At 40.5% G+C, this 26,991-nt stretch overlaps 1 protein-coding gene and 1 long non-coding RNA gene across 11 annotated transcripts in view; both read left to right on the top strand.

The window, feature by feature from the left end:
• The window catches only part of ank2b (ankyrin 2b, neuronal), a 42,019-nt gene that overhangs the window by 3,470 nt on the left and 11,558 nt on the right, over positions 1–26,991 (top strand). For 4 of the 10 annotated variants that reach the window (XM_058078115.2, XM_058078113.2, XM_058078112.2 and 1 more), the window contains exons 1-29: positions 1,858–2,133; positions 5,391–5,492; positions 9,701–9,799; positions 10,871–10,969; positions 11,053–11,151; positions 12,281–12,466; positions 13,677–13,700; positions 16,237–16,335; positions 16,989–17,087; positions 17,166–17,264; positions 18,031–18,228; positions 18,293–18,391; positions 18,746–18,844; positions 18,920–19,018; positions 19,775–19,972; positions 20,042–20,140; positions 20,805–20,903; positions 21,383–21,580; positions 22,102–22,200; positions 22,274–22,372; positions 23,240–23,338; positions 23,436–23,534; positions 23,601–23,673; positions 24,594–24,735; positions 24,818–24,899; positions 25,492–25,595; positions 25,683–25,721; positions 26,073–26,297; positions 26,789–26,887. In XM_058078115.2, the coding sequence (XP_057934098.2) occupies positions 2,011–2,133; positions 5,391–5,492; positions 9,701–9,799; positions 10,871–10,969; positions 11,053–11,151; positions 12,281–12,466; positions 13,677–13,700; positions 16,237–16,335; positions 16,989–17,087; positions 17,166–17,264; positions 18,031–18,228; positions 18,293–18,391; positions 18,746–18,844; positions 18,920–19,018; positions 19,775–19,972; positions 20,042–20,140; positions 20,805–20,903; positions 21,383–21,580; positions 22,102–22,200; positions 22,274–22,372; positions 23,240–23,338; positions 23,436–23,534; positions 23,601–23,673; positions 24,594–24,735; positions 24,818–24,899; positions 25,492–25,595; positions 25,683–25,721; positions 26,073–26,297; positions 26,789–26,887 (3,278 nt within the window). In that variant the 5' untranslated portion in view covers positions 1,858–2,010. Of the gene's footprint in view, positions 1–1,857; positions 2,134–5,390; positions 5,493–9,700; positions 9,800–10,870; positions 10,970–11,052; positions 11,152–12,280; positions 12,467–13,676; positions 13,701–16,236; positions 16,336–16,988; positions 17,088–17,165; positions 17,265–18,030; positions 18,229–18,292; positions 18,392–18,745; positions 18,845–18,919; positions 19,019–19,774; positions 19,973–20,041; positions 20,141–20,804; positions 20,904–21,382; positions 21,581–22,101; positions 22,201–22,273; positions 22,373–23,239; positions 23,339–23,435; positions 23,535–23,600; positions 23,674–24,593; positions 24,736–24,817; positions 24,900–25,491; positions 25,596–25,682; positions 25,722–26,072; positions 26,298–26,788; positions 26,888–26,991 lie in introns of those variants that run through there. The other 6 variants (XM_058078117.2, XM_058078116.2, XM_058078109.2 and 3 more) reach the window with 4 other exon arrangements.
• LOC131132543 (uncharacterized) lies at positions 6,502–9,140 on the top strand. Its single transcript, XR_009130383.2, has 2 exons — positions 6,502–7,422; positions 8,140–9,140. It is a non-coding gene; the product is annotated as an uncharacterized LOC131132543 (long non-coding RNA).

Genomic DNA, 26,991 nt, shown 5'->3' with positions numbered 1-26,991 from the left:
AAACCACGCCCACTTTTGGTTCATGTCCATCCCGTTTTTGAGAAAATTGCACCCACTTCCGGTTTATGCCCCAGATACAGATCATTTCGATAGGTGAACAGATACAGTAGTGGTGTACTCGCTCATCCCTAATTAAAACTGAGCACCAATTTGCCCCAATTGGGGTGGCAATAGGGCATGCCAAACAAGGCCAGTTCATTCTCCCATCTCTGCTCTTTAAATGGATTATCAAACACTTCAGAGGTCCATCTACGTTGTGAATGCTCTGTTAGCAGTTGATATGAATGAGCCTACACCAGCAAATGTAGTGGCTCACACCCTCCTGGTTAAGAAGGTGGTCTCCACTAACTGACTGACACACCTGCAGTTTCTTCAGGGCTATGGCAATAGGCCCAATCAGCAAGTGCATGGGTCAGATGTCATTAGTTGCAAGTTTTGTTTCAAGGCAGAGAGCGATGTGAAGGCTGAAAGTTTTAGGGAGTTTTGTGGAGTATTCCAGTCATTAGCTGCGGCAAACCGGAAAGCGCTGCATCCAAAGACGGTACGAACTTTGGGGATGGAGAGTTTGATGTGATTACTGGACCTTAGATGAAGAGCAGAGTGAGAAAGATATAATGATGCCAAGTATGCTTTTGTAGATGAGTTATAACATATGAGTTATAACGATAACGTTAGATGAGCTGGAGCCAGCGATGGAGCCGTCTGGTATGGAGTGATGTCCAGTCTACCAACTTATATAGTTCACAGTGGTGAGTGGTGGAAGGGGCGCTAGTAGCAAAACGGATGGCGGAGTGGTGAAGAAGGGTTAGCTTCTTGAGAGTGGACTGAGACGCCATCCTGTAGATGGTGTCACCGTAATCAAAAATGGGCAAGATGGACATTTTGACCAGTGTATGTTGGTGTTGTGAAATATTTTTTTCATTGTATTTTTCTTAATGAATGATAATGTTAAAATCTCATCTCGCTCTCATCGAATTGCCTTGAGTGGTACTAATATAGTTTGACTTACTTGCACATGACTTAGATCGCTGCCTAGTCAGGTAAAATACATAACTTTATTAGCATGATTATTTCATGTAGTAGGATTTACACATACTTCATAGCTTTAATAGTGTAACGCTGCCTTCTTCCAGCCTTAACTTGATAAGCTGGAATACTCACGGGCGTGGGTTAAGGAAAGCACGGGGACAACCTTTCTCCGTTTCTCACTTACTTTAATCTCCTCATGGTCAGGACGACAACAACAACTTTGCACTCTCCACATAGCGAAAACGATTGGTCACTTTACATCCCGTGATCTCAACTATCCTTGAGCTTAAAGGGGAGGTGCATCAAATTATGTAGCAACATACTCTTGAACTCTCTGGTATTTGAATTTCACCTTTAAGGAAATTAAATCATTTGTCTGAATAAGTCATAGAATAAAATAAAACCATCTATCAAATAAAACAAATCTTCACAAAAAGAAATCTCATCTTACAATAGCTTTAGCTTTAATTTATAGTTAACTTTTATTTTCTTTTACTATTTCTAACTGTAAATCTATCTTTTATTTTGTTATTATATGAAATAGTTTTTTATTTCATTCTTTTGTTTTAGATTATTTCATTGATTTTTGCAATTATTTTCACCACTCAAAAGCAAAGCACACCTTTCCCGTCCATCACTGTGCCCACCCCTTTGTTTTATGCTAAAGTGGTATCTCCCATGTGTGCGTGTCTTTTTAAAGGACCACTGCAGATGTCCCCCTCCTGTCTCTTGCATGTTTATTCCGGCACGCTCCCCGTTCCCTCCCTCCCTTCCTTCTTCCCTCCCTCCCTCCCTCCCTCCTCTAACACCACCATCCTCTCCCTCACCCAGGAGCACGTCGCTTGCTTTAAAAGCGACGCCTCCTACCTCTTCTCTGCACTCCATCGGGCAACTGAGATGATGGCACGCTGAGGTTTTAGGGTTATTTCAATTCCTTTTCCATTTGGAGTGGAGCGTTAGCGCTTAGTTTTAGCCGCAGCCATGGCGCACGCTGCCGCCCACATTAAGAAGGCCAGGTCTGAGATGGATCAACCTGCCGATTTGAAGGCTCTGGAAAAAGCCAAAGAGAGACGGCGGCGTTCCCGGGAACAGGCAAAGCGCAAGGTAGTTAGGAGAGATAGCATCCACCAACCACCGCCCACCGCCTGTCTTTTTTTGTGTGGTGACTTCATCCCACGTCCTGTTGTCATCACCATCATCATCATCATCCTCACCGTGCATCACAACTATTGTTTGTCCACCAAATCACCTTACATCACAATGACACTGACAAGATATGGCACCTAGCTAGCAAGCTGGACGTTATCTTCATTCTGTGTGAAAACGCTAATTAAAAAGAAAAAATAGTCCTTGACCACAAAAAAAGCTGCTGACAGTCCTATCAAGCCAAAAAAGAATGGTTACGTAGAAAATGAAGTAGAAAACATACCATAATGAAACAGCTAAATTAATGGCGACAAGCTTGCAGCTAGCGCAGGAAGCTACGAAAGTCCTTTGTCCACAAAAAGCTGCCAAGACTCCAAGCCAAAAGGAATGGGACCATACGAAAACAGGAAGCAGAAAAATTGCATAATAAAACGACAAACAGCGCTGAACTGATAGGAAGAGAGTGGGAAGATACAAAAGTTCTTTGTCATGGTTGTGCATCGTTGGCTTTGTGTAGCGACCCAGGATGCAGAGAACAAAACCAAATGCAGATCAATGTGTATACATATATAAATATATATATATATACATAATAATAGCAGCAGCAGGATAAATGATAATGATCCCAGGCAGGGAGAAGCACACACCTGAACTAAATACAAACAGGAGAAATTAGGCACATTTGTGGGTGATGAGGGCAACAAAGGAAGATGAGGCAAAGCAGGACGTTCCAAACAAAATAAGAGTGTCCAAACAGAAGCGAAAACCCAAGATGGTAACTTAAGCAAACTGCCATGCGGGAGCCTACACAGGGCGGGACTTTCTTTGTACAAAAAAAGCTGCCTTAAAGTCCTATAGAGCCAAAATGAATGGGATCCTAAATAACAGGAAGTAGAAAACTTTGATAGTAAAACAAGCAACAGTGCTAAGCTGATACGTGGTGCGCGGCAACTAGCTACAAAAGTCATTTGACTATAATGATAAGTGTTTTTACTCAAATTACTCAAAACAAGTCATTTGGTATAGTTAGTACGCCCCCCCCCCCATAAAAATGAATTAGTAATGGAATTAGTCCATAAATGTAAAGGCCTTCTCCTGGCTGGGAATGCCCGGAACACCTCACCAGAGAGGCTCTAGATGCCCGAGCCACCTTAACTGGGTCCTCTCGATGTGAAGACGAAGTGGCTCTACTCTTTTCTCCACCTGGGGCAGAACCTCATTCCACTCCACCCTTTTCTGACTGAGAAGGCATTCCGCCTTTAACTCTGCAACTGTAGTGGAGCTCGCCGCTGCGTCTAGTCGCTGTGTGTGGGCTGGATTAGGACCGGAGCTGCACTGGAGTCAGTGTGAGCACTTTCAGGGGTTTGACACTTTGACAGAACACAAGATGGCCGATGGGCTCAGAATGATAGGAGACCGCTGCACAATACGATCAGTGCTCTGCTGTTGAGAAGGACGTCATATATTTATCAATATAATATCAATTCATATCAATATTCAGCTATTGATATTAAAGCAGCGCTATGCCATTTTAAAGGCCGACTGCAAAGTCAAAGATTCTTGAGTTTCTTACTTGGGACCGAGTTTTTTATGTACTAGAGCCACCAATTATTTTGGTAGTAAAACTTGTAACTTATTACTCATTATCGGTCACGGCCTTCCACCATACATCACAAAAAGGAAGTCATGCTCTATGTCGTTACATAAATGACCTAATTTATACATATATTTTATTATAGATTAGATACTATAATATTTACCAGGTACAAAGTCAGGGTAACTTGTGTTTTGCCACTAAAAGCTGTGACGAGATCCTCATCCTCACTCTCTACCCCCTCCCCCATTTATGGCAGAGATTTACTTTTCCATGCTCTTATCTGTTTTTCCCATCTAATCTCCTAGCTAGCTAACTGCTAGCTGCTTATACAATGCAATTTAAGGCAAATATTTGTCCCGTGGGGGTGATTTAGCATTTGGTGGGGTTTAACGTGGTTGGTGCTTCAAGCTATCCAGTAATTGTTCTGTACAATGGTGGCGACTTGGTCTAAAATAAAATCTATATCGTTTTTGGTTTTGGTACTGCATGACGGTTGCCTGGGATTGACAAAATCCTGGATTAGAGTGTTTGTAATCCGGGTGTTGTGGCACTATGGGACGTTCCTGCAGCTCAGATGGGATTCCACTATTGCCATGGCAACTAAAAAGGATGGGAATTTTTCTTGGGGGAATTTTTAAAAAAGAATAAAAATACAAACTAGTCAAAATATGCATCTGATAGCAAAACACTGGAACAAAAACATACACCCAAAAGTATGCAAACTTGTAATATTGCATATATTTGCCCTGTGGATTGTTTTATCTACATCCTGGAATATAGCGTGTACAGTATTGGGACTTTTGGTTTATGCAAAATAGCACCTTATATTCTGAATTATTGTAATTATTGTACACATTATAAACAATTTCAGTAAAATATTATGTTGTACTTTTAAATTAGAATTTCTATATTTTTTAACTAATTTGCCTAAATATTCTCAATGTAATATGAAGTTATTAAGTAATATTAATATGAAGTAATAATAATCATATACTTAATTCTTGTAAAAAATAACAACTTCTTCCCTGCAGATTGTACGAGCTAGTATGTGTTTACCCATGTAATATTTGAGTTTCTGTAAAATCACAACTTTGGTTATCAATTATAGTACAGTCTTGATGTTACGACACAAATACGCAACTCCATCATCCATCCATTTTCTATGCTGCTTATCCTCACTCGGGTCACTGGTATGCTGGAGCCTATCCCAGCAGACTGCGAGAGGCGAGAGGCGGGGTCCGCCCTGGACTGGTCGGCAGCCAATCACAGGGCACATATAGACAAACAACCATTCCCACTCACTTTTAAATTTCTCAAAATATATAATATACATAAATACTAGGAGACGAAAAGCATTGTAATTTGACTAAAGTCATGATATTACAGGCACTAACCTGTACAAGTTATTTGTCGATTGCTACGTCGGTGATGATGCAGCCATTTTTAGACATGAGTGCTGTTCATGGGCTTTCTAATTTTAGCTCACACTTGGAAGTCAAACCTCACTTTTCAGTCTGAGCTGTGCTAAAAATAAAAAAAAAGGTTACAAGCAGCACGACATGACACTGGATAACAAAACATTTCATCATTTCTTTTGTGTGTTTTCTCTCTGTTGCAGTCCGACAGTAACACCAGCTTCCTGCGAGCTGCGAGAGCAGGAAACATCGACAAGGTTCTGGAATATCTAAAAGGGGGCGTCGACATCAACACTTGCAATCAGGTAGAAATGAACATGACATACTACTGTCCTGTATAGATGGATACAAAAGGTACAATACAGTAAAACTGCACATTTTCAAATGGCAATAATCCTGCTGTCTCATCAGCTTCTTGATGTGCTATAACCTGGATTATCTACGCAAAGGAGATTAAGACAAATTTATGACCAATATTTCAGAAAAATAGGCCTTTTGTGGCTGGAAAAACTCAAATTTGAAGATTTGTTTTAGTTTGTATTTTTTAGTTTGTCACCGATAACATTAATAAAGTCAAATATCAAATGTGAACATATGCATTTCTAAATGAACAATGGGTGTAAATGTACAGTATCCTGGTACATTTAAGGTTACATTTACCTTCACTGAAGACGTGCTTCTTGGTGTGACAGAAAACAGGAAGGTGGTGGGGGTGGTCTTTGGCAACAGTCAAATGAAGGTAAAAGTCACCTTTAAAGGGTGATTTATCAACTTAGCTTAAATAGGTTATATATTGTTTGGAGTTAATAATGTTCTACATTGTTCAAGTTTTCAAAGCAAATGGTAAATTCGCATAATTAACACTTATAGTTTATGGCGGCACCCCTGACGAGTAGTTAGCGCTTGCAGTTCAACCTCACAAGTGTTTTTTTGATGCGAGTGTTACCTCCTTAAACCAGGCTTAGGAAAATACAGTTATTCTATTTCTCCTGGGAGTCAGATGCACTCGATCTGCAACACAGAAAAGAGCAGGAACAAGTTGGTGGTCTTCCCAACACAGGAGGAGTTTATTCCCAAGTTTATGCCCAACATGGGGCTCGAACCCACGACCCTAATTCTAATTTTTCTAATACTCTTTTCATTTCACTTAGTTAGTGGGTGTTTTTGCAAACCTATATTCATAATCTTAGTCACAATTATATTTTGTGCTATCATTTTCTTGAAAAGTCCGCTTGTACATTGTGTTTGTTTTTTATATATTGGGGTCTTGGGCTGCACGGCGGACGAGTGATTAGCGCGCAGGCCACACAGCTATGAGACCCGAGTTCGATTCCACCCTCAGCCATCTCCGGGTGGAGTTTGCATGTCCTCCCCGTGCATGCGTGGATTTTCCTCCCCCATTCCAAAACCATGCAGGCTCGGTTAATTGGCCACTCCAAATTGTGGATGAATGAATGAATATTGAGGCTCATTTTGTGTTGAGTTGCTTAGAACAACCACAATATTTAAGACATGTGTATTAAACACTTTGAGATGATCTTTCAAAAGGTACGAAGGCTTATTGTACATACAAACGTCTATCTCTGATTCATTCCAAGTTAACTATGGACATGTGATTAATTATGATTAAATCAATTTGAATCAATTGACAGCCCTACAATTTAAGTTTTAAATGTCATCCGGTTTAGCCTTCCGGCATAATTTGTACGGGAATTTGTAGATTATGTTGCATTTTTTGCTCTGTTCTATTCTGTCTGAGTATCTGTTCTGTTCTTTTTTAACGACCAAGTCTCAGAGAATATATCAGCTGGCTGATGTCCTATGACTTCTGTAAAGTCACATTTGTGACCTGGGTGATACACACTCCAAGAAAGCAACATGGGTGTCTGCTTTATCAACAAAAGTGTAACATGTAGTTTCTGCTATATTTATTCATGTTTAGTGCTTAGACATTTTTCAATCATGTAGTTTTAACACGACAAGCAAAATCCTTAAAACTACTTGATCGATTTATGTCAGCACAACCGAATGGGTTCAGATTGGATCCCATTTGCAATACCTCTCCAGAACAGAAGGTGGCAGAAACACGTGACAGGCCGTATTCATCAGCTAAGGTAGCTTCCGGTGGAGAAGCGCCATAGCAGAGAGTTGGGGAGCTAGCTTATACTGCCTCACGACAATTTTCTTGCATCCATCAAAAGTTAAACCATCCCTGGTGGAGAAAGACCTCAATTGGTAAGTTCACTTTCCCCTTTAATTCTGTGATCTTTCTTTCTTTCGTTTTTATTGTATTTTAGATACTTATGACTGCTAGTTTTTGAGTTGTTACCTTTTAGCTAAAACTAAATTGCTGCCCATTGTTAAACACCACGTAGACAACACACACTAGCCCAGTTAAAGTAACTTTATTGGTAGGTGGAAAAATGAACTATTGTAAGACAATGTGCTGTTCACATGCCTGAAAAAATTAACTGGTCAATTACAGATAAGGTTAAAAACGGCTGAAGCTAAAGTGGTCATGCTAGGCTAAAGTGGTCATGCTAGGCTAAAGTGGTCATGCTAGGCTAAAGTGGTCATGCTAGGCTAATGTGGTCATGCTAGGCTATTTTTATGGTGATGTTTCTTTAGGCAGTTATTTGTATAATCCCAATTATTGCAACAAATATGAAATATTTTTCAAAGCAGTAAAGCTCTTTTTTCAAGTACTGTTACTTATCATGTAGTTAACATGTTAACATGTAATTAACATTTATATTTTAATTTTTATAGAACAGCGTTCATATAATTTATTTAAGAAATATGTCAAACTGAGGAAAAGTTCATAACTAATAAAAAACTAATGATTATGATTATTTCAGTTTTTTATGAACCTTTGACATGTGTTGCTTTGATTGTTGGTGACTAAACTAAGCTGACCTGTCCTTCACTCACTCTTGTCTCAATTTATCCAAGGAACTTGATACCATTAAGATGTCCTGTGTCACAAACTAAAAGGGTCTCCTGTTCAAGTTCACCTCCATCTGCCATCCACCTGAAAGGGACTGCTTCTTCAGCTTTATCAAACCAAAGAGTTACTGTAAAGAGGGCAGTCTCAGCCAGTCTCAGGTTCATGACAGAGTACTTTAGGTTCATACATTTAGTGGCAATCAAGTCAAGATATGTTTTTTTTATGCTTCATTGTTTGCCTGTTTTGAAGAATACAGTCATTTTACAAATCAAGTCTGTTTTGTGGTCTTTTTGGAGTTTATTTTCCTTTTAAAAAGTTTTGTCTCAGTTTAACTTTTTGTTGACTGAACTTTAAGTTTTGTCAAGTCAGGATTAAATAACTGGTGATATTTTACCTTTTAAAATTGTAGCTGTACCTACCCTGTATAAATAAGATACCCATAATCATATAGAAATTAATGGAACCAAAGGAAAATAAGTCAGCTTCTACCTTAGTAGATATGTGAAAACAACCTATACAAATTAAGTTGGATTTAAACATGTTAAACATGTTCACTCAACATATTAGCAATTAGTTGGTTCAACAAAATTGTATCTCATTAAATGACAGCATTTTAATTGGGTGGAAATTCTTTCCATAATTTTATTACGTTCACCCAACAAATTATTTCTTTGAGTGCATGCCACACACTTGACCGCGCTTTACATAATGGATACCCCTAAGTACAATGAAGAAAGTTAAAGGCTACCGTGAGCGTCTCTTCTCTGCTTCGTGGGCAAGCCCCACCTATTGGCTGAGTGCCCACTGAGTTGTCACAGCATGTTGACAACAATCATTTATTATACACCGTGACTCTCTACAGTCGTGTAATGTATTTCATGTAAGTGTGGGTATTATGAGGATGATTTTGTCTTTTTGAGTGACGTGATGGCTTTTCTTTCTTGTTTTGTGATAATGTTTCCTGGGGGTTTGCTATTTTTAATAAAGCTGCTATTGTGTTGCAGGGTTTTGCCTTCTGTCTCTGGTCTTGTATTTTTTGGTATGCTATTCTCTTTTGGTATGTTGGTTAGTGTGATTGTTGAACCCGTGTATTTTCTTTTCTGCATCAGTGAATGTAGGTTTTGACAGGTTGCACACTCACTCCTCATTTGCGTTTGTCTCATTTTCAACAGTTTTCCTGCTTCACTCGAGCTTAACGCATAACGCATTGACCAGCTCTAACTGCAATGACACCCCAGCAAATAGTTGTGAAAAAAACATAACCACTGCTACACACTAAGAGTGAATTTGTTATTGTAGCTTCCATGCTATTTTTTGCACACAAGTACGTATGTGTAGAATTTGTATATGTTTGGTGCCCTGCCAATAGCTATACTGTAGTTTTTATCAACTATGTGCTTCAGTCTCTGCATCCCAGCAGAATGTGACAGTTACTATTATTATTTAAAAAGAAATCTCATGGAAATTCTTGTCATGTTACAAAAATAACTAAATGAAGTAATCTAGCCCTGTATAGTAACAATAAGATAAGTCGTACTTAACTATTCTGTTTCTTTTGTATTCCAGAATGGTCTCAATGCACTGCACCTCGCAGCCAAGGAGGGCCATGTAGATCTGGTTCAGCAGCTGCTGGACAGGGGAGTTGCGTTGAATTCTGCCACAAAGGTAAGGAAAACACCAGTCTTCATGCAAGTAGAGACTGAAGTTGGGAATCACGTAGATCAGGGTTAATGATGGGGGCCAATCAAATGTCACTAATCCTGGTCAAGGGCCAGGCAAGCCATTACATCAGGGATGTCCCAAATCTTCCACAGAGGGCTGCATACTAAAAAAATATCAAAGGACACGTTTACATTTTCTAACCCGAACCGAACATGTAGACATGCAGAGACGAAAAAAACCAGCCTGCATATCAACTTTGTTTCATCAGTGACAAATCATATTATTAATATACATTTTTCCCCTTGCATGACACTTTTTTTCTGTTTTTGATTTTTTTTCCTTGTAATTTTATGACTTTATTTGCATTATATTTTTACTAGGGCTGTCAATTGATACCTTTTAAAAATCAGATTAATCACGGTTTTCAAATTAATTAATCATGATTAATCACCATGTCTCACTATGTTTCAAATTTTTACCGTATTTTACCGTAGCGAAAGAAAGACAAATCATAGGGAAGGATTATGTACATTTGTATGTATTAACAGCACCAAAATTTTAATCAAATAAAGATATGGCACACATGTCTGAAAATCTATTGACCTAACACTGGTTTATGTAATTCTCGCCTGAAGTCATCTGGGATCGGCTCCAACATACCCTAGTGGGGATACGTGGCACAGAAGATGGATGGATGGTTCCTTTAATACGTAGCAGATCATTTTCATTTTAGATCATAGCAGAACAATTTTTGGAAAGAAATTACCAAAATGACCCTAAAATGTCAGATTCTAATGAAAATAAAACCACCTCTAAGTTTTCGGGCATGGGTCCTTGGAACTTTTCCGTACGTCTACTTGTGATGACGTTCCCAGGAAATTTTGTGTTGCACAGTAAAACTGACTTCAGATGCTGGATGTGTAAGAGTGCAACTGTCAACTGTCAGCGAGAAATAGCCAAAATGACTTAAATTTAAGCCAAAATGTCTGACTTCTACACCAACATGGAAGAAAGGGATTCTATTTGCATCTTACTCTAAGCAATATGCTTTTTGCTGTTTTTACATGAATTTAGAAAGGGAATACAGCACTACACATCTCCTCGCTAGCGGGTCAGGCCGAGGTGGTGAAGATTCTGGTCAAGCAAGGCGCCGACATCAACACACAATCTCAGGTGGAGTCAGCATGGACCCGGTTCTTCAGTTCTTCAGATCTAGTTTTTTTTTGTTAACATGCATTGTCTGTTTGTGTGTGCAGAATGGATTCACTCCACTCTACATGGCCGCCCAGGAGAATCACCTGGATGTGGTGCGATACCTTCTGGAAAATGGGGGGAACCAGAGCACCGCTACAGAGGTGAGGAGTCCTTTAGAAAGTTGGGTTTGGTACGGTTCCTTGCTGTGACTCTGATGGAAATTCTGGGATGTCTGGAAAAGCAGTTGAGACATCATTTCTCGTCACAGCCCCCAAGTTTTTAGAGGGTGTCTAATCGGAGGCGAGGGTCCTCAGGAGTTGTGTCCCTGTGTCCTGGGATTTGACATTCAAGTCCAGTAGAACCATGACACAGTGGAGGTGGCGCCACATTTCCTTCAAACTGGAACTGAAACCTTGCATGCCCTGGAGAGATTCACAACTCCGGTGTACCCCTACAGTTGTGGTTCATGAAGCCCTTCAGACAACTGACTAAAAGTCATGTGGCACATGTGATCGTTATGCTCTGTTGCTGTGCTTTGGCCTGCAACAACACGGAAATAATCAGTGAAATGCAACTACATAAGTTACACGTAAACGTAATGATTCTACGTTATTAAAACCATGACAAATAATGTACAGAAATTAATTAGGAAATGAATTCAATAAGAGGCTTATTACTGAGCCAAATGGACATACAGTTCAAGCACATATAGCATGAGATTATGCGTCACAGATGGAACATTATCAAACCTAACCTGTGTGCATTCATGCACAACATTAACGTTCGTGAACAAGGATGAGCCCAAAGGAAGAATAGAAAACACACCTGTCTGAGCAACGTTGGACAAAGTCACCAAAACAAGCCTCAATCTACATCACACATGGTGTGTTCAAGGACCGTCCAAACACAGTATTCCTGAAAGCATAAATTTACTCACACCTGCAAAGTTGGGGGCTTATAGTTGGGGACTTTCTAACATAGTCAGTGCTTTCAGCCAACCAACAAATGACAAGCTCAGAAAATGCACTAATTAGTCACAGCACTAATTAGTACAAGTAAGAAGACCTGCTAGGAAATCAGATGCCTCAAGGTTGAAACTTCCAGTGCATTTGAAAATTAAATGAGTTTGAAAACACTGCATTACATCTTTCTACATCGGAACTGGAGAAGGTGGCCATTGAGAGAGAATTCAATGGATTCAATGGCTAAAATGTTAGCTTGATATAGAAGTAAGTTTGGGTTGAAACCTGTCCCAAGAGTACTTAAGCTTCTTTGTCCTCCGTCACTTAGGATGGCTTCACCCCCCTGGCCATCGCCCTTCAGCAGGGCCACAACCAGGTGGTTTCCATCTTATTGGAGAACGACACCAAAGGCAAGGTGCGTTTGCCTGCCTTGCACATTGCCGCCCGCAAAGACGACACCAAATCGGCAGCCCTCCTCCTCCAGAATGACCATAACGCCGATGTCCAGTCAAAGGTAAGTGTTCCTTTTCCACCTGTGTGACAGTTTTGTGTTTTATGATGATACTGCTAATGTTAGTATCATGTTTTGTGTCATTTAGCTTCGGCCCCACCGTGTATTAGTTGTGATTCAAACCCTGTAGCAATTGGACAAGATCTTTAGGACAAGTTTGCTTATGAAGGACACTCAAAAAAGCCTAAATGATGTGAAAACATCTATTTCCAACCAAAATGGCTGATGTCCTGTGTGGTTTCAGACATGGGGTCTTGGGACTGTTTTGTGTGTTTACTTGTGATAGACCTGCCTAGCAAATCTCTGGTTTTGGGGGCTGGATTATGAAAAAGTTGCACAGTGCATGTTTTTAAAACATTTTTTTTTAAAGAAATGGCTATATGTTCCCATACGTTTTTAGGTATGAGTTCTTGAGACTGAGGCATCTATCAATTAATTCATGTTGTGTAGTGAAACCAGCTGGGTGGCTGAATGTTTAAAAAGTTCCTGGAATGACCACAATGTCTGAAATAATTTGTTTCCACTGCATTCACATAAACAAAGTATTTGCTATGCTAACCTTTCTTGTTTTTGCAATAAAGAGCTTCCTCCTTATCAGCCTTACAACATCCCAGTGCACGCTACAATTGGGCCATTATGACCGCGCCAGTCCAGTGCTGAGGGTATGGTGTCAGCCATGCATAGTATATTTCCTCCCTGGCACACCATCCTGTAAACTAGTTCTCCTGCCTCATGTTTAGGGGCCAAAATAACATTTTTCATTCATTGCATACTATGTAACATACTATGTAACATACTATGTAACATACTATGTAACCACTCCAGTTGCTCCAAGACCAAATAGACTTACCTTCGATTTCTTTCCTCCTGTGGTATTCAATAATTAGTCAATAATTAGTCAATAATTTTGACTAATAAGTAGTCAATAATTTTAGTTACAACCGTGCAGCATTTGATTAAATGTGAGAGGCTCTCGGAATAAGTAGGTGGTTTCAATCAGGACAATGGGTGGAACTTGTTGCCCATTTGTGTTTGGCGAAGAGTGACTTATAGGAACTCAAGTCAGTAAAAGAAACTGAGTGTATTATCACCAATACACGTGCATACCAAATTTCACGTGGCGAAGTGAAATTAGTGACTTCGGGGGGCTGGATTTTTAAAAAATCAAGTTTATATGTTCTGATATTTCCCTCCATGGTTTCTCCTGCTTCAGATGATGGTCAATAGAACTACAGAGGTATATGACGGCTCTCTTATTGCAAAGTCTTTGTGAAACTGCATTTCATAGCTCTGTATTACATACGAATCATCACGTGTAGGCCTGTATTGCATGGCTGAGAGGAATGGCCAAGCCACTCTACTGTATGACTTGTTTTCATAGTCTTTGTTTTTCAATCCTCACAGTTGATTGTTGACAAGAAAAACACACAGCCCTACTAAATATCAACTTTTAATTCACTTAGAACATATGTTGCATGCTCTCTGTATTTGTAGTAGATTTATCGCGATACTTTTTAGATTATATGTAGTTTTGTGGAAGCCCTTCGTCTTCAGTACTGCATTTTTTCGATGAAATATGCATGCTGTTGAAAATACTGTCTGTTATACTGTTACCGTTACAGTTACTGCTACTGTTACTGTTACCATACAGTGACGGGTGGTGAGGTTCCTGGCTGGTGAGGCACTGTCTCTTTTGGAGGTTTTCTTTGTAGGTAATGAGAAACCTGTATGAATACAGGTTGCACATTAAGATGATAACAACAAAAAGAAGGGAATAGTTCACTATGGTGAAAAAAACAACACTTTCAAATACTTTTAAATACTTCTTAATTATATGTATTTTTTTTGTATTAAAAACATCTGTGTCCTTACCTATTTTCTGTATATTAAGTAAATGTACCCTATCTTTCTCCAGGAAAAGCTCTGATAATTTGATGTAAAAGTCTGAACACTTCCATCTTGGCAATTAAATCCATTTTTTCAGTATACAAATATTTTACTGGTCAAAAAATATATAGATGGCGTTTCCTCTCTATGGAAGGACGGCAGTGACAATCACCTTGCGCTGATGGGAGGGACCGGAATGGGGGTGCCCTGCACCGTACTGCGCTGCTCACAAAATCCTCACCCAGTTGGCACGGTGCCTGCACCTGGTCTACCAAAATAGAGTCCATTGTGGCCACAAGAGTCTATGAGGACAGACGGGAGCTAGGAGAAAACTCCCAACAAGCTTCCCATAATGCATTACTCCCGGCAAAGCAGTTCATTGGCAGTTCACGGCTGCCATGAAAGGGCGCTCATGACCCACATCGCTGTACAAGTTGCAGGGTTCAAAGTTGAAGGAAAGAGTAGCAGCTAATACAGCGGGAATGATGGTATGTTCTTGGCAACATGCTGACAGACTCGAACTGTCAGGCACCAGGATGCGACTCAGACGCTAGAGGTTTCTGCCCTGAATTCCATCAGGAAAATGTTTCCTTAGGAGAATGTTGAAAATGATTGGAACCATACAGAAAACATGTGTATAATACAGTTCAATGGACAAATATTCATATTTATTTGATGTTCTGATTATTTGCCTCACCTGCCTCTCCTGACCGCACGTCACTGGTTATATGAATACATAATCCAATTGCATGGGCTTTAAAAAAGTGACACGCATGGACACTGGTTTCAGTTGCAGCACTCTGTTTTTTGACTGTGCAAAGTTTTTGTAAACACTTTTTTCACGTTAAATCGGACCAATACTTACAGAATGGCAAGGTAAGACAGATATTTCACAACTACTTCAAAGCTAACTTTTTTCATACCGACCTAACTGCCATTGCTACTAATGCTGAATTCCTAATGATGTTTCTTTTGGTTTCTATTCAAAAGTGAAAAAAAGAGTAATACTGCTTGTACTCTAATTGTGTATATGCTGAGACAATACAATTATTCAAATGATTTTTTAGCCATCATATGAAGGTATTTTGGCAAAATAAAAGGCATTTTTTATGTTTATGTCAACAGGTAATCCTTTTAAAATGAAGGTTGATCAACACTACAGCTACATTTGCCACAACAGTTTTGTACTTCCAAAATGTCATCCAAATTTGAAAACCTGATGAAAATAATGCAAGGGTTTTATTATTTACCTCAAATGCACACATTTTTAGTAGGGATGCCATCGGTATAGGTGGCTTTCAATGCTGATCACAAAGGCCGATCCCTCTGCCCCGCCCCCCCCCCCGGCCCTTGTCATTTAGTCATCATTTAATTGTAAATGACCTTTTGGGGGGCCCTGGCAGTCAAGGGATCTTGCAATTGTTTTTGACTTTCCCCTTAATAACCTCCTGGCTGTTAGCATTCATACAAAAGTACATTTAATCAACATCAAAAACCAACTTACTTTTTAAAATAATTGTATCCCCCACAAACATATTTGAATGAAATATATTTGCTGTATTCCCAACATGTTTAGATACGAACCTATACTTGTATTTCTCAGCATTCATACAATTTCCTGGAGGGATTCCTTCATGCGCATCCCAACGGCAACTATGTCGTCTCCCTGCATTGTGTTTTTCCATCTCTAATTTGAAGCCTGACAACCTGCATGAAAGTCACCATGTTGCTGTTCACTCTTGGTATTTCTTGCCCGTTTTCCGTGGTTTTTAGTTGACCTCTGCATGCTGTGAGCTAATGAGATCAAAAACACAAGTCAAAGCAAGTAAAGTAAGTAAAAGCAATCTGTTGTTTGTATTATACTTTTTTTGTCTTTCCTGCTCTAGAGTGGATTCACGCCGCTACATATCGCCGCCCACTACGGGAACGTCAATGTGGCCACGCTCCTGCTGAACCGAGGGGCCGCTGTGGACTTCCTCGCAAGGGTAAAATCTATCTATTAGGGAGAAAAAGCTGCATGGCCTGTGTGAAAAAGGGATAGCCCCCAAAGCTAAAAAGTGGTTGGCCCACCCTCAGCAACAACAACTGCAATCAAGCGTGAGTGATAACTTGCAATGAGTCTCTGGCAGCGCTGTGGAGGAATGTTGGCCCACTCATTTTGCAAAATTGTTGTCATTCAGCCACATTGGAAGCTTTCCCAGCCTGAAACACCCTTTTAAGGTCATGCCACAGCATCTCAATAGGTTTTTGGGTCAGGACTTGGACTAGGCTACTCCCAAGTCTTCATTTGGTTTTTCTTCAGCCATTCAGAGGTGGACATGCTGCTGTGTTTTGGATCATTGTCCTGCTGCAGGACCCAAGTTGTGTTTCAGCTGGACGTCACCAACAGATAGTTGGACATTGTCTTTTGGAATTTTTTGGTAGACAGCAGAAGTCATGGTTGGTGGTGGTAGTGTGATGGTCAGGGGCAGTAAAACAGACCATCACACTACCACCACCAACCACTTTTTCACACAGGGCCATCGTTATTATATATATAATATGGTATTATATGATTATATATATATATATATATATATATATATATATATATATATAGTTACTGTATGTATAATTCTGTCTTTTTTCTTCCTGGCAGAATGGCATCACCCCTCTTCATGTGGCATCCAAGCGAGGCAACACCAATATGGTCTGCTTACTGTTGGATCGCGGCTGTCAGATTGATGCTAAAACAAGGGTGAGGACTCTAAGAATAACATTATTTATTAACATGTAATATAAATAAATGTACATATTTCTTAAATGTGCTTTGCAGGATGGCCTTACTCCTCTCCACTGTGCAGCTCGCAGTGGACACGACGTCACCGTGGAGTTGCTACTGGAGAGAGGAGCTCCTCTGCTGGCCAGAACCAAGGTAGCATTTTAATATTAGAAAAAAATGGTTTACATTTTCAGAACGGTAGTTTGTTTTTTTGTGTTGTTTATGTTGTGGTATAGTTGTTTAGATATTTGCATTGTCACAAAGCAATAAATATTTCCCTCAAAATGAGAGTTATGTGTGAAATGTATCTTTTCAACAAAAAAATAGTTTTTTCACTTTTCTACTCGGGAGCTGATATTTTCCTGAAACTTCCATATATTCTACTGCTGATTACTAAAGAACAGGAAAAGATAGAAACAAACTTTTTGTCTGGGAGTGTAATCTTTCTTTTGGTAGGTTCCAAGTTTATGTGGCTATAGAAAACAATGTTGTGTGTTCCTCGAAAGATCAGTCAAACTCATCTAAAATGCTAAAGGGATGGTCTTTTGAAATATGGTTGGGATTGAATGAGTTAAGCATTCAGTATAAAATCATACAATGAAGCAAAATCTAATTTTACATGAATAAAGTCAAGATATCACAAATTGTAAGATTAAGCAGTTTAAAAAGTCGATACATTTAGAGAATTAGCCAAGATAAGGTTCTGCAGAACAAACTGTGTCCTTTTATAAGAATAAAGTCAAAACAGTTTAACATTGTTCGTATAAAGTTGTACAAAAGTGGTTTATACTTTCTAAGTTGTGTACCATGTATGAAAATAAAAAATGTAACTTTTCTAACAAGAATGAAAGTGTTTGTAAAATAGAAATATTTTTGTAAAAAAACATTTTGTAATTTGACTGTTTTTATTTATTGTCAGAACGGCCTGTCTCCTCTCCACATGGCGGCGCAAGGTGACCACGCCGAATGCGTCAAACACCTTTTGGAACACAAAGCGCCCATTGGCGACGTGACTTTAGACTACCTGACGGCGCTTCACGTAGCGGCGCACTGTGGACACTACAGAGTCACCAAGCTTCTTCTGGACAAGAGGGCCAACCCCAACGCTCGAGCTTTGGTACTTTGAGAATTCTTTTTATAATTTAGTTTGCGTGTGACGTCTACTTTGTTTTTGTCCACAGAATGGTTTTACGCCACTTCACATCGCCTGTAAGAAGAACAGAGTCAAAGTTATGGAGTTACTGGTCAAATATGGAGCCTCCATCCAGGCCATTACCGAGGTAACTTCTTTTGATTTGAATCACGGGATTCAAATCAAAATATACTGAGAATATAGTGACACTTTTTCAACAAAAAAGTGATATGATATAATAGAACAAAGTCACAATTACAAAAATGTTATTTTTGTAATTTCAGGATGATGAAGTTGGTAGATGTGAATACAGTATCTAAAATAGCTATTGTTATAGTTATACAAAACACGATGTTATGGTCAGTTGAGCCGTGCCCCAATGAGTTGATTGGTGACGGTGATAAGAGAGCAGTGACTTCTCTCTGATGTCGTCTAACTGTATACAACATGATGAATGTTGCATGAATGAGGAGGAATAAATGTTTATTGTTCTTGTGAACAGTCAGGATTGACGCCCATCCACGTGGCCGCCTTCATGGGTCACCTTAACATCGTCTTGCTCCTGCTACAAAACGGAGCCTCGCCAGATAGGAGTAACATTGTAAGCCTTGTATTATAATGATTCTTTTGTATGATTATATATCATATAGAGCTTTGTGTGTTGATTTTGGCATAGCGCGGAGAAACATCACTACACATGGCCGCCAGGGCAGGTCAGGTGGAGGTGGTTCGCTGCCTGCTCAGGAACGGAGCCATGGTGGATGCCAGGGCGAGGGTGAGTGCCCTGCCACCAATAACCAATTAAATGCTTTGCTGACAAGAAAAGTAGCGGCTTCTACACCGGAAATTACGGTAATTCGGATTCTTCGATCAAGGCTTTATGTTGGCGATTCGAAATGTTCCACAACATCAACAGTCGAAGAGCAGCCAAATGAGGTGAATTGGATCAGGATGCCTCTGGTACACCTCCCTCGGGAAGTGCTCAGGGAAAGTCCGACCGATAGGAGGCCTCGGGCAAACCCCAGGACAGGTTGGAGAGACTATGTATGTCAACTAGCATGGGAATGCTGATGAGCAGCTGGAGGAAGTAGCCAGGAAGGGGGAAGTCTGGGCTTCCCTGCTCAGGCTGCTGCCCCTGCAAGTGGAAGTAGATGGATAGATGGAAAAAGGTTGCAATTTTAGTGCAAAAAAGTTGTCACGTAACAGACTTGGTATTAGTTAAAATTTCACAAAGAAAGCCAATTTTTTTTTTTCATTTGCCAAAAAATGTTATAAAAATATTGTAAATATAATTAGTAAGTCAGTAATAAGTAAGTAATATGATAACATGGTGCTCATATCATCAAATAAGTAGTACTTTTCCAAGAATAAAAATGACTGTAATTGAAGACAATGATGTTTTAAGTTCACGACAATATCTGTCATTTATCATTTTTAAACTTCTACGGCAGGATAAAAACGGGTTTAAGATGATAGCCTAATATGTCATAATTTTCAGACATGAAATTGGACCACTTTATTTTTTTGTCAGGAGGAGCAAACTCCCCTTCACATCGCCGCCCGTCTGGGCAAAACAGAGATCGTCCAACTGCTTTTGCAACACATGGCTCACCCTGACGCAGCCACGGCTAACGGCTACACCCCACTTCACATCGCTGCCAAGGAGGGCCAAATGGAGACGGCGTCCATCCTGCTGGAGGCCGGGGCTTCGCACTCTCTTGCCACAAAGGTGGGAGGATTGACGTTTTTAGCCAAAATTCATCATCATCATATTTGTTCCTTGTTTTTCTTTGCGCAGAAAGGATTTACTCCCCTGCATGTTGCCTCAAAGTACGGAAGCCTGGATGTAGCCAAACTTCTGCTTCAGCGTCGTGCACCACCCGATGCCGCAGGAAAGGTTTGCATCTGCTTTCAGCTGTTTGCAATTTTTCCTACATTTAAAGTTAACTTTAAACTTAAACGAAACCAACGTGGCTATGCCTTGATTACCTTCATTTCAAACGGGTCCCTGATCAACATTCCATCTGAATGGGATGCTAATGAAGATCCTATCTAGTGGGACTGGTATGTGTCCCTTCTGGTCTTTGTGCATCAACTGATGAAGCCTGTTCATTGCTCACTTGCAATTGATTGAATGAGTATTGTGACTTTATTCATGAATGCACAGCTTTTTTCTGATAATACTATAACTTTGGTCCTGTAGGCATTGTAGCATTGCTTGGAGCATTTTTTTCCTTGTAAATCTATTACTGATGCCACGTACATAATGTACATACTCTTCTATATACAAAAATAAGAACATAAATAATAGATAATAAATAGATACATATTTCACAATTCTATTCTGTGTGGTCATAAAGATAGTTACACATAATTGGATAATAAAGATGAAAATGCAGTTTTGCATGCCGCATAAGATGCTGTCTGCCGCCAGCCACAACAAGACACCATCCTGTCATTGTGTCCACCTGTGCGTGCGTGCGTGTGCGTGCGTGAGTCTGCATATACTATACATGTGCAGTTTTCTTAACAGTTTATTTTTATATGTTTGTATATCACAGAATGGCCTAACACCGCTTCACGTCGCAGCACATTACGATAACCAAAATGTGGCGCTGCTTCTTCTGGAAAAAGGAGCAAACCCCCATGCTGTTGCCAAGGTCAGAGGTCATGGTATGGTAATGGTTATGGTAGAGCTAACACACATGTCCAGTCTACTTCTGCATTCTGTGATTATTTTATACCACGGAGCAAGCTGAGAAAAACAATTGTCAAGCAGAAAGTTCATTCATTCATTCATTTTCTACCGCTTATCCTCACGAGGGTCGTGGGGGTGCTGGAGCCTATCCCAGCTGTCTTGGGGTGAGAGGCGGGGTCCACCCTGGACCACAACTTGTGTGAATGTGTGCATACGCCTCTTTATTTAGGTCTGAATGTTGTCCGTACACACATTTTGGGTTTCCTGTACACCCAGACTTTTAGTCAGATTTCCAAACACATTTTTTATAGATGAGCCTCCTGAACCTGTTGTAGCAAGATTCTCCTAAAACTAAAATGGAAAAATGGATCCATAATTCCACTTCTATTTTCATCGTCATGGTTATTTCTACTCATTATTTTTTTGTGATTGATGTGTCAGAACGGCTACACTCCGCTCCACATTGCATCCAAGAAGAACCAAATGGAAGTGGCCTCAGCGCTGCTGAAGCACAGTGCCGACACCAACGTGGTCACCAAACAGGAAGTCACTCCTCTCCACTTGGCCTCAGAGGACGGCCAGGCTGACATGACCGCCTTGTTGCTTAGCAATGGAGCTCATGTCAACACCCCCACTAAGGTACCGCTACTCACGTCATTGTAAGACATTACATCATACTACTTTGACAACAAATACTATATTACAAGGGTTTATCATAACTAGTGCTGTCTTCTTTAATCTCAGCTAAAAGTGCTGAGGTTCCTCCACCAGAATCACAACTCACTAAATGAATCCTCATTTTCCGGATTTTTGAACAAGGCAACTCAAATACAGAAACTGTAAAGTTAAAGACCCTAAATAATGAATTGCAATGAATGCATTCATTTGACAGCCCAATGCTAGCATTCCGTTTGATGTTAAAGGGGACTTACAGCAGCAGCATTACATTAATGCATTAATGCACCTTTAACTTACATTAATGCACCTTTCCCAGCAAGAGCAACAGCTTGGCAGATATTTCACATTCATGTTCACAAAAACAGTTCACACAGAATTTCTACAGAAATGTCATTGTCTGGGTATTATTCTTATTGTGAATATCATCATCATGATCACTACTATTGTGTATTTATTATTATTGTGTATTATTGTGCTTCTAGTGTGGCCTTACTGCCTTGCATTTGGCAGCACAAGATGACAAAGTAGCCGTTGCAGAAATCCTTGCCAGAAATGGAGCAAACCTCAACCAGCAGACAAAAGTAGGAAGAAAAAGACCGTTTTTATTTAACAGTTCTGTTTTTCATTGTGTGGAATTTGTCATTCTGTGTCCAGCTGGGCTACACGCCGTTAATTGTTGCCTGTCATTATGGCAACGCAAAGATGGTCAACTTCCTGCTTCAAAATGGTGCTCATGTGACAGTGAAGACCAAGGTAAGTTATACTTTTAACATAGTCCTACAAATTAGTTTTGCTTCAAAAAAATATTTTGGTCTTTTATGTAATTTTACTTTACTATGGTAAGTGGAATTGGTGCATCATTTTACGGAAGGCCCGAGTCCAAAATGCAGTGGCCGCACTGCAGTATGGTTAGGGTGGGACTCATGCTACGGGCTATGGTTGACAATCTTCCTGAAATTCTCAGGTTTTTTAAAGCAAAGCATGCACCAATGATCTCACGTGCTCCGTATAAGACTTAGGTCTCCGCCACGCCATTTTGGCGCCTGCTGCTGCATCATGGATGGATTTGGCTCTGAAGCTGTTGCCCTGCTTACTGAGGTGCAAGCCATTTAGCCAGGAAATCTAACTCTTCACTTGCCTTGAGGTAGAAGTTTCTTTTGGAGCAAGTGAACCATGTCTTGCAGGCCCAGTAAAGTTGTGGTTGGTCATCAAACTTAAGAAGACCGGAGGTTAGGGGAAGCAGCTCCCGGTGTGGAGATGTAATGAAGCTGTTCCTCGAGTTGCATCTCTTCATGTGTACGTGACCCTTGACGGACCTGCAGCATGACTGCTGGGGTCTCCATGTAATATTTGAGGGGTTTTTTGCTGACTTAAAAGTCACACTTTTGTCTCATAACATTTGTCACATTTTCTATATTTTTGTGAAATGTGACTCATTATTATTCAGCGTCTTTGCGTAGTAGAAAAGCGCTACGTAAAACCTGATGGCTATTCCACCAATTCAGCAGCAGAGAGTGTCACCCTGTCAAATAACAGCAATGTTGACACCCACATTACCCAAAATTGTAAATCTGTATCAAATATGAATAAATTCCTAGTTTTTTGTCATTTTCTTAACAGAATGGATACACCCCACTTCACCAGGCGGCCCAGCAGGGGAACACGCACATCATCAACATCCTATTGCAATATGGCGCCAAGCCCAACGCTATCACCGTGGTATGTTCCCACATGGACATGTACTACGTATATCAATATTTGATATATAATACATAACCGTAACTAAGTGTCTTTCCTCTTCTTGCCATTCTACCAGAATGGTAACACGGCCCTGGGTATCGCTCAAAGGCTAGGATACATCTCTGTCGTGGACACGCTGCGGGTTGTCACGGAGGAGATCGTCACCATGACAACGGTGCGCCACAAAATCTAATATGATGAGATTCATGTTCTAGGTGTTTGTTTTTGTTCTCCATATCAGACGGTGACAGAAAAACACAAACTGAATGTTCCAGAAACAATGACTGAAGTACTGGATGTTTCCGATGAAGAAGGTATGTTTCTCCGGCCTTCCGGCCTTCCAGCCATCACTCCGAACTCGTCGATATCCGCTGTGGATCTGTGCGTTTGGCGCTCCATTTAGACACAAAGACAAAGGTCCATGTCTCTTTTACGTCCTGGTTTCATCTGAGACATCTGAGACTGGTTTCATTGAGTAAGAAGTCCCTTTGGAAAATTCTCTGATACCGATGGGTCCGTCAGACATGGGGACTAATTCTTCTTCCAAAGACAAAGGTCCAAGTCTCTTTTGAGTTATGGTGTTCCCAGTCTTGCTTTATGGCTGCAAGACATGGACTGATCACCTGATGTTGGACTCAATTTGTAAGAAGTGCCTGAGGAAAATCCTTGAGTACTGATTGGTTTGTCTGAGTCAACCATGGGTGGTAATGGAGTCCCTGAATCAGTGTTGGCATTCCAGATACTTAGATGGACAAGGTCCAAGTCTTTGGTCCTAGTGTTGCTTTATGTTTGGCAAACTCATGACCAAGATGACAATGTTCATCCAAAGACACAAGTCCTAGTTTCTTTCAAGTCCCAGTAGTCCCAGTCTTACTTTATGTCTGCAAGATGTGAAGTGATCACCTGACAGTGGACTCCATTGGTAAACAAGTCCCTGAGGAAAATGGGAGGAAAAAGTACCACTGGGTATGTCTAGGGAATACTGGAGTCCCTCGACCAGAGTGCTTTGTCTGAGTCTTCACTCCCGGTCTTGCTTTATAGCTGCAAGACCTGGACGTTTAGTCAGTGACCTTAGATGTAGACTGGACTCCTTTCCCTGAGGGAAATCCTTGGGTACAGATTGAGCTAATCTTTGTATCTCAGGACTCGGTTCCAGGTTTTTGCTTCTTGTCTTCTTAAAAATCCAAAATGTGACCTTTTTTGTGTGTAATATATATATATATATATATTTTAGGAGATGACACCATGACAGGGGACGGAGGGGAGTATTTACGAGCCGAGGACCTCAGGGAGCTTGGAGACGATTCTCTCCCAGGACAATACCTGGATAGCATGAGCTACCTCTGCTTCAGCCAGGAGGGAGCGCACACCGTCAGGTAAAGCCAGCTTTAGCGAGACTAAATGTCTCAGGATTTGGACTTGATCTGTCGACCGATGGTTTATTTGTTGTTGCTCCAGTTCAGAGAGGTCATTCACACCCACCCGCAGGAACTACTACCATAAACACCAAAGCACCATGGAGGAGATGCTAAACTGTCAGGTACACAATGACTGAAGGAAATTTTCATTTCACCTTTTTTTGGTAAATTCAGTTTGTCATGCTTTGACTTCCTTTGGTAATCTTTTAGTCTAAAATCAAGACTATTGACATTTGGAATTTATTGTGCTAAAAATGTGACTTTTTTCACATAAAATTACAACTCGTTCCTCATAATCTTATGATTTTATTCTCACTGTCATTTCATGAAAAATAGCAACTTTATCCTAAAAAACTTTAGGATTTTTGTCTTGTGATGTTACATTATTCTGGTAAAATTAAGCCTTTTCTCGTAAAATGACAACTATTGATGTACAGTGGAAACTCCCACATGTTTGTTTTGGTTAATTTGAAAATTTATGCCAAACCTTTGCCTCAGTTTATATACATTATTCGATTAGCGTACAATACGTTGCGCATCTTGTTCAGTTATTAATCCACGTGTGAGTCCAACTGTGTTCTTAATGTATTTTTATCACAACACATCCTGTCCATCCAAGGAATTACATGAAATCAGAAATAGTTTAGTTTTTTCCTCAAATGTATGATTTCATTCATGTAAAATGTTTAATTCTCTGACTTTTTCCCCATAAAGATGTCTGCTTTTGCGAGGGAAAACGAGACAGATTCATACAGAATGGGTTGGGGTACAGAGAACCTGGACAATATTGCGTTATCGTCAAGCCCCGCCCACTCCTGGTATGCACTGTCATGTGACTCTGCTACTTACTGTACATATGAACATTTGCCTGATTCCCAAAATTTTGTCCGCTGTTTTTTCTTTAGTCACTCCTCTCCGTGCCATGACCACGCAGACCACAGCAGGTGATTCCCACTCAACCTTGTTTCACCCCACATTTTACAGTTTTCCAATTGTTGAGTTAAGGAAGTCCATTCCAATTGTAATTTGGGCTGGCAAATGATTAAAAATTGTAATCAGATTAATCACTGTTTTCAAAAGAATTACTCATGATTAATCACCATGTCTCAGATATGTCTGACATATGTACATTTTTAGGGCAGATTTATGGATATTTGTATGTATAAACAAATGTAAAATTGTATGTAAAATCTATTCACCTAAAACTGCTTTATCCAATCCTGGCCTCAGGTCAGCTGGGGTAGGCTCCTTACAGTTTTCTAATTGTTGAGTCTGTTCTTTCCAATTCATTTCAGTTTCCTGGTGAGTTTCATGGTGGATGCGCGGGGCGGATCTATGTGCGGTTTTCGCCACAACGGCCTACGCATCGTAATCCCGCCACGGACGTGCGGCGCTCCCACACGAGTCACCTGCAGGCTGGTGAAGAGGCACCGGCTGGCCAGCATGTCCCCCATCGTCGAGGCGGAAGGTCTGGCTGGCAGGTTTATTGAAGCGGCGCCCTCTGGTGGCCACCTTCTCGGGTAAGGATTCATATTTCCTTCCTCTTGCCCTTCAAACCGTCACAAGAGTCCAGAAACTCTTGGAAGGCTGGTCTGGTCCAAGGGGTTGTAAAGAATCTGACAGCAGAGACAGGAGGACTTTGTCATCAGCTATTTCACCAGATGAGTATCGTAACGTACAGATCGGCAGTTGTCAGTGGAAAGGATGAACGGCGGAGGGGGGAGCGCCTACAAGCGGCCTACAAGAAGCCAGTTGAGATATCGTATGTAAGATGAGCTGGTCCTCCAGGTGGAAGCAGGCTTAGCGTTGGTTAGCCAGGATGTGAGAATGGAGGATGCAGAGGAGAAGTCTGCAACCAGGAGTTTAGCTGAGGTCTTGTGGTGGCTCACGTCTTTCCTACGGTGGCTGAATAGAAAAGGGATGCTAGCCAATAGTATTGTATTGTAGTATTGTATTGTAGTATTGCATTCAATGTATTGTGGGCTCTCTTTTTCTCATGTCATTCACACAGGAAGCTTCACCTCCCCAGCGCCCCCCCACCCCTCAATGAGGGTGAAAGTTTAGTCAGCAGAATCCTTCAACTTGGTCCGCCAGGGACCAATTTCCTTGGGTAGGGGGCATTGTATATTTTCCGTGTTTCTTTCTTTCTTGTTGTCTGTTTTTTTTGTGTGACGTTTAACCTCCCATATCTAATATGTGGTGGCCCTTTATGGC

Source organism: Doryrhamphus excisus, linkage group LG2 (assembly GCF_037039965.1).
Source record: "Doryrhamphus excisus strain RoL-2023G ecotype Guam linkage group LG2, RoL_Dexc_Guam_v1.1, whole genome shotgun sequence".
Taxonomy (NCBI): domain Eukaryota; kingdom Metazoa; phylum Chordata; class Actinopteri; order Syngnathiformes; family Syngnathidae; genus Doryrhamphus; species Doryrhamphus excisus.
The sequence above is the reverse complement of the archived record's forward strand: the minus strand, read 5'-3'. Positions and strand labels throughout refer to the sequence as shown.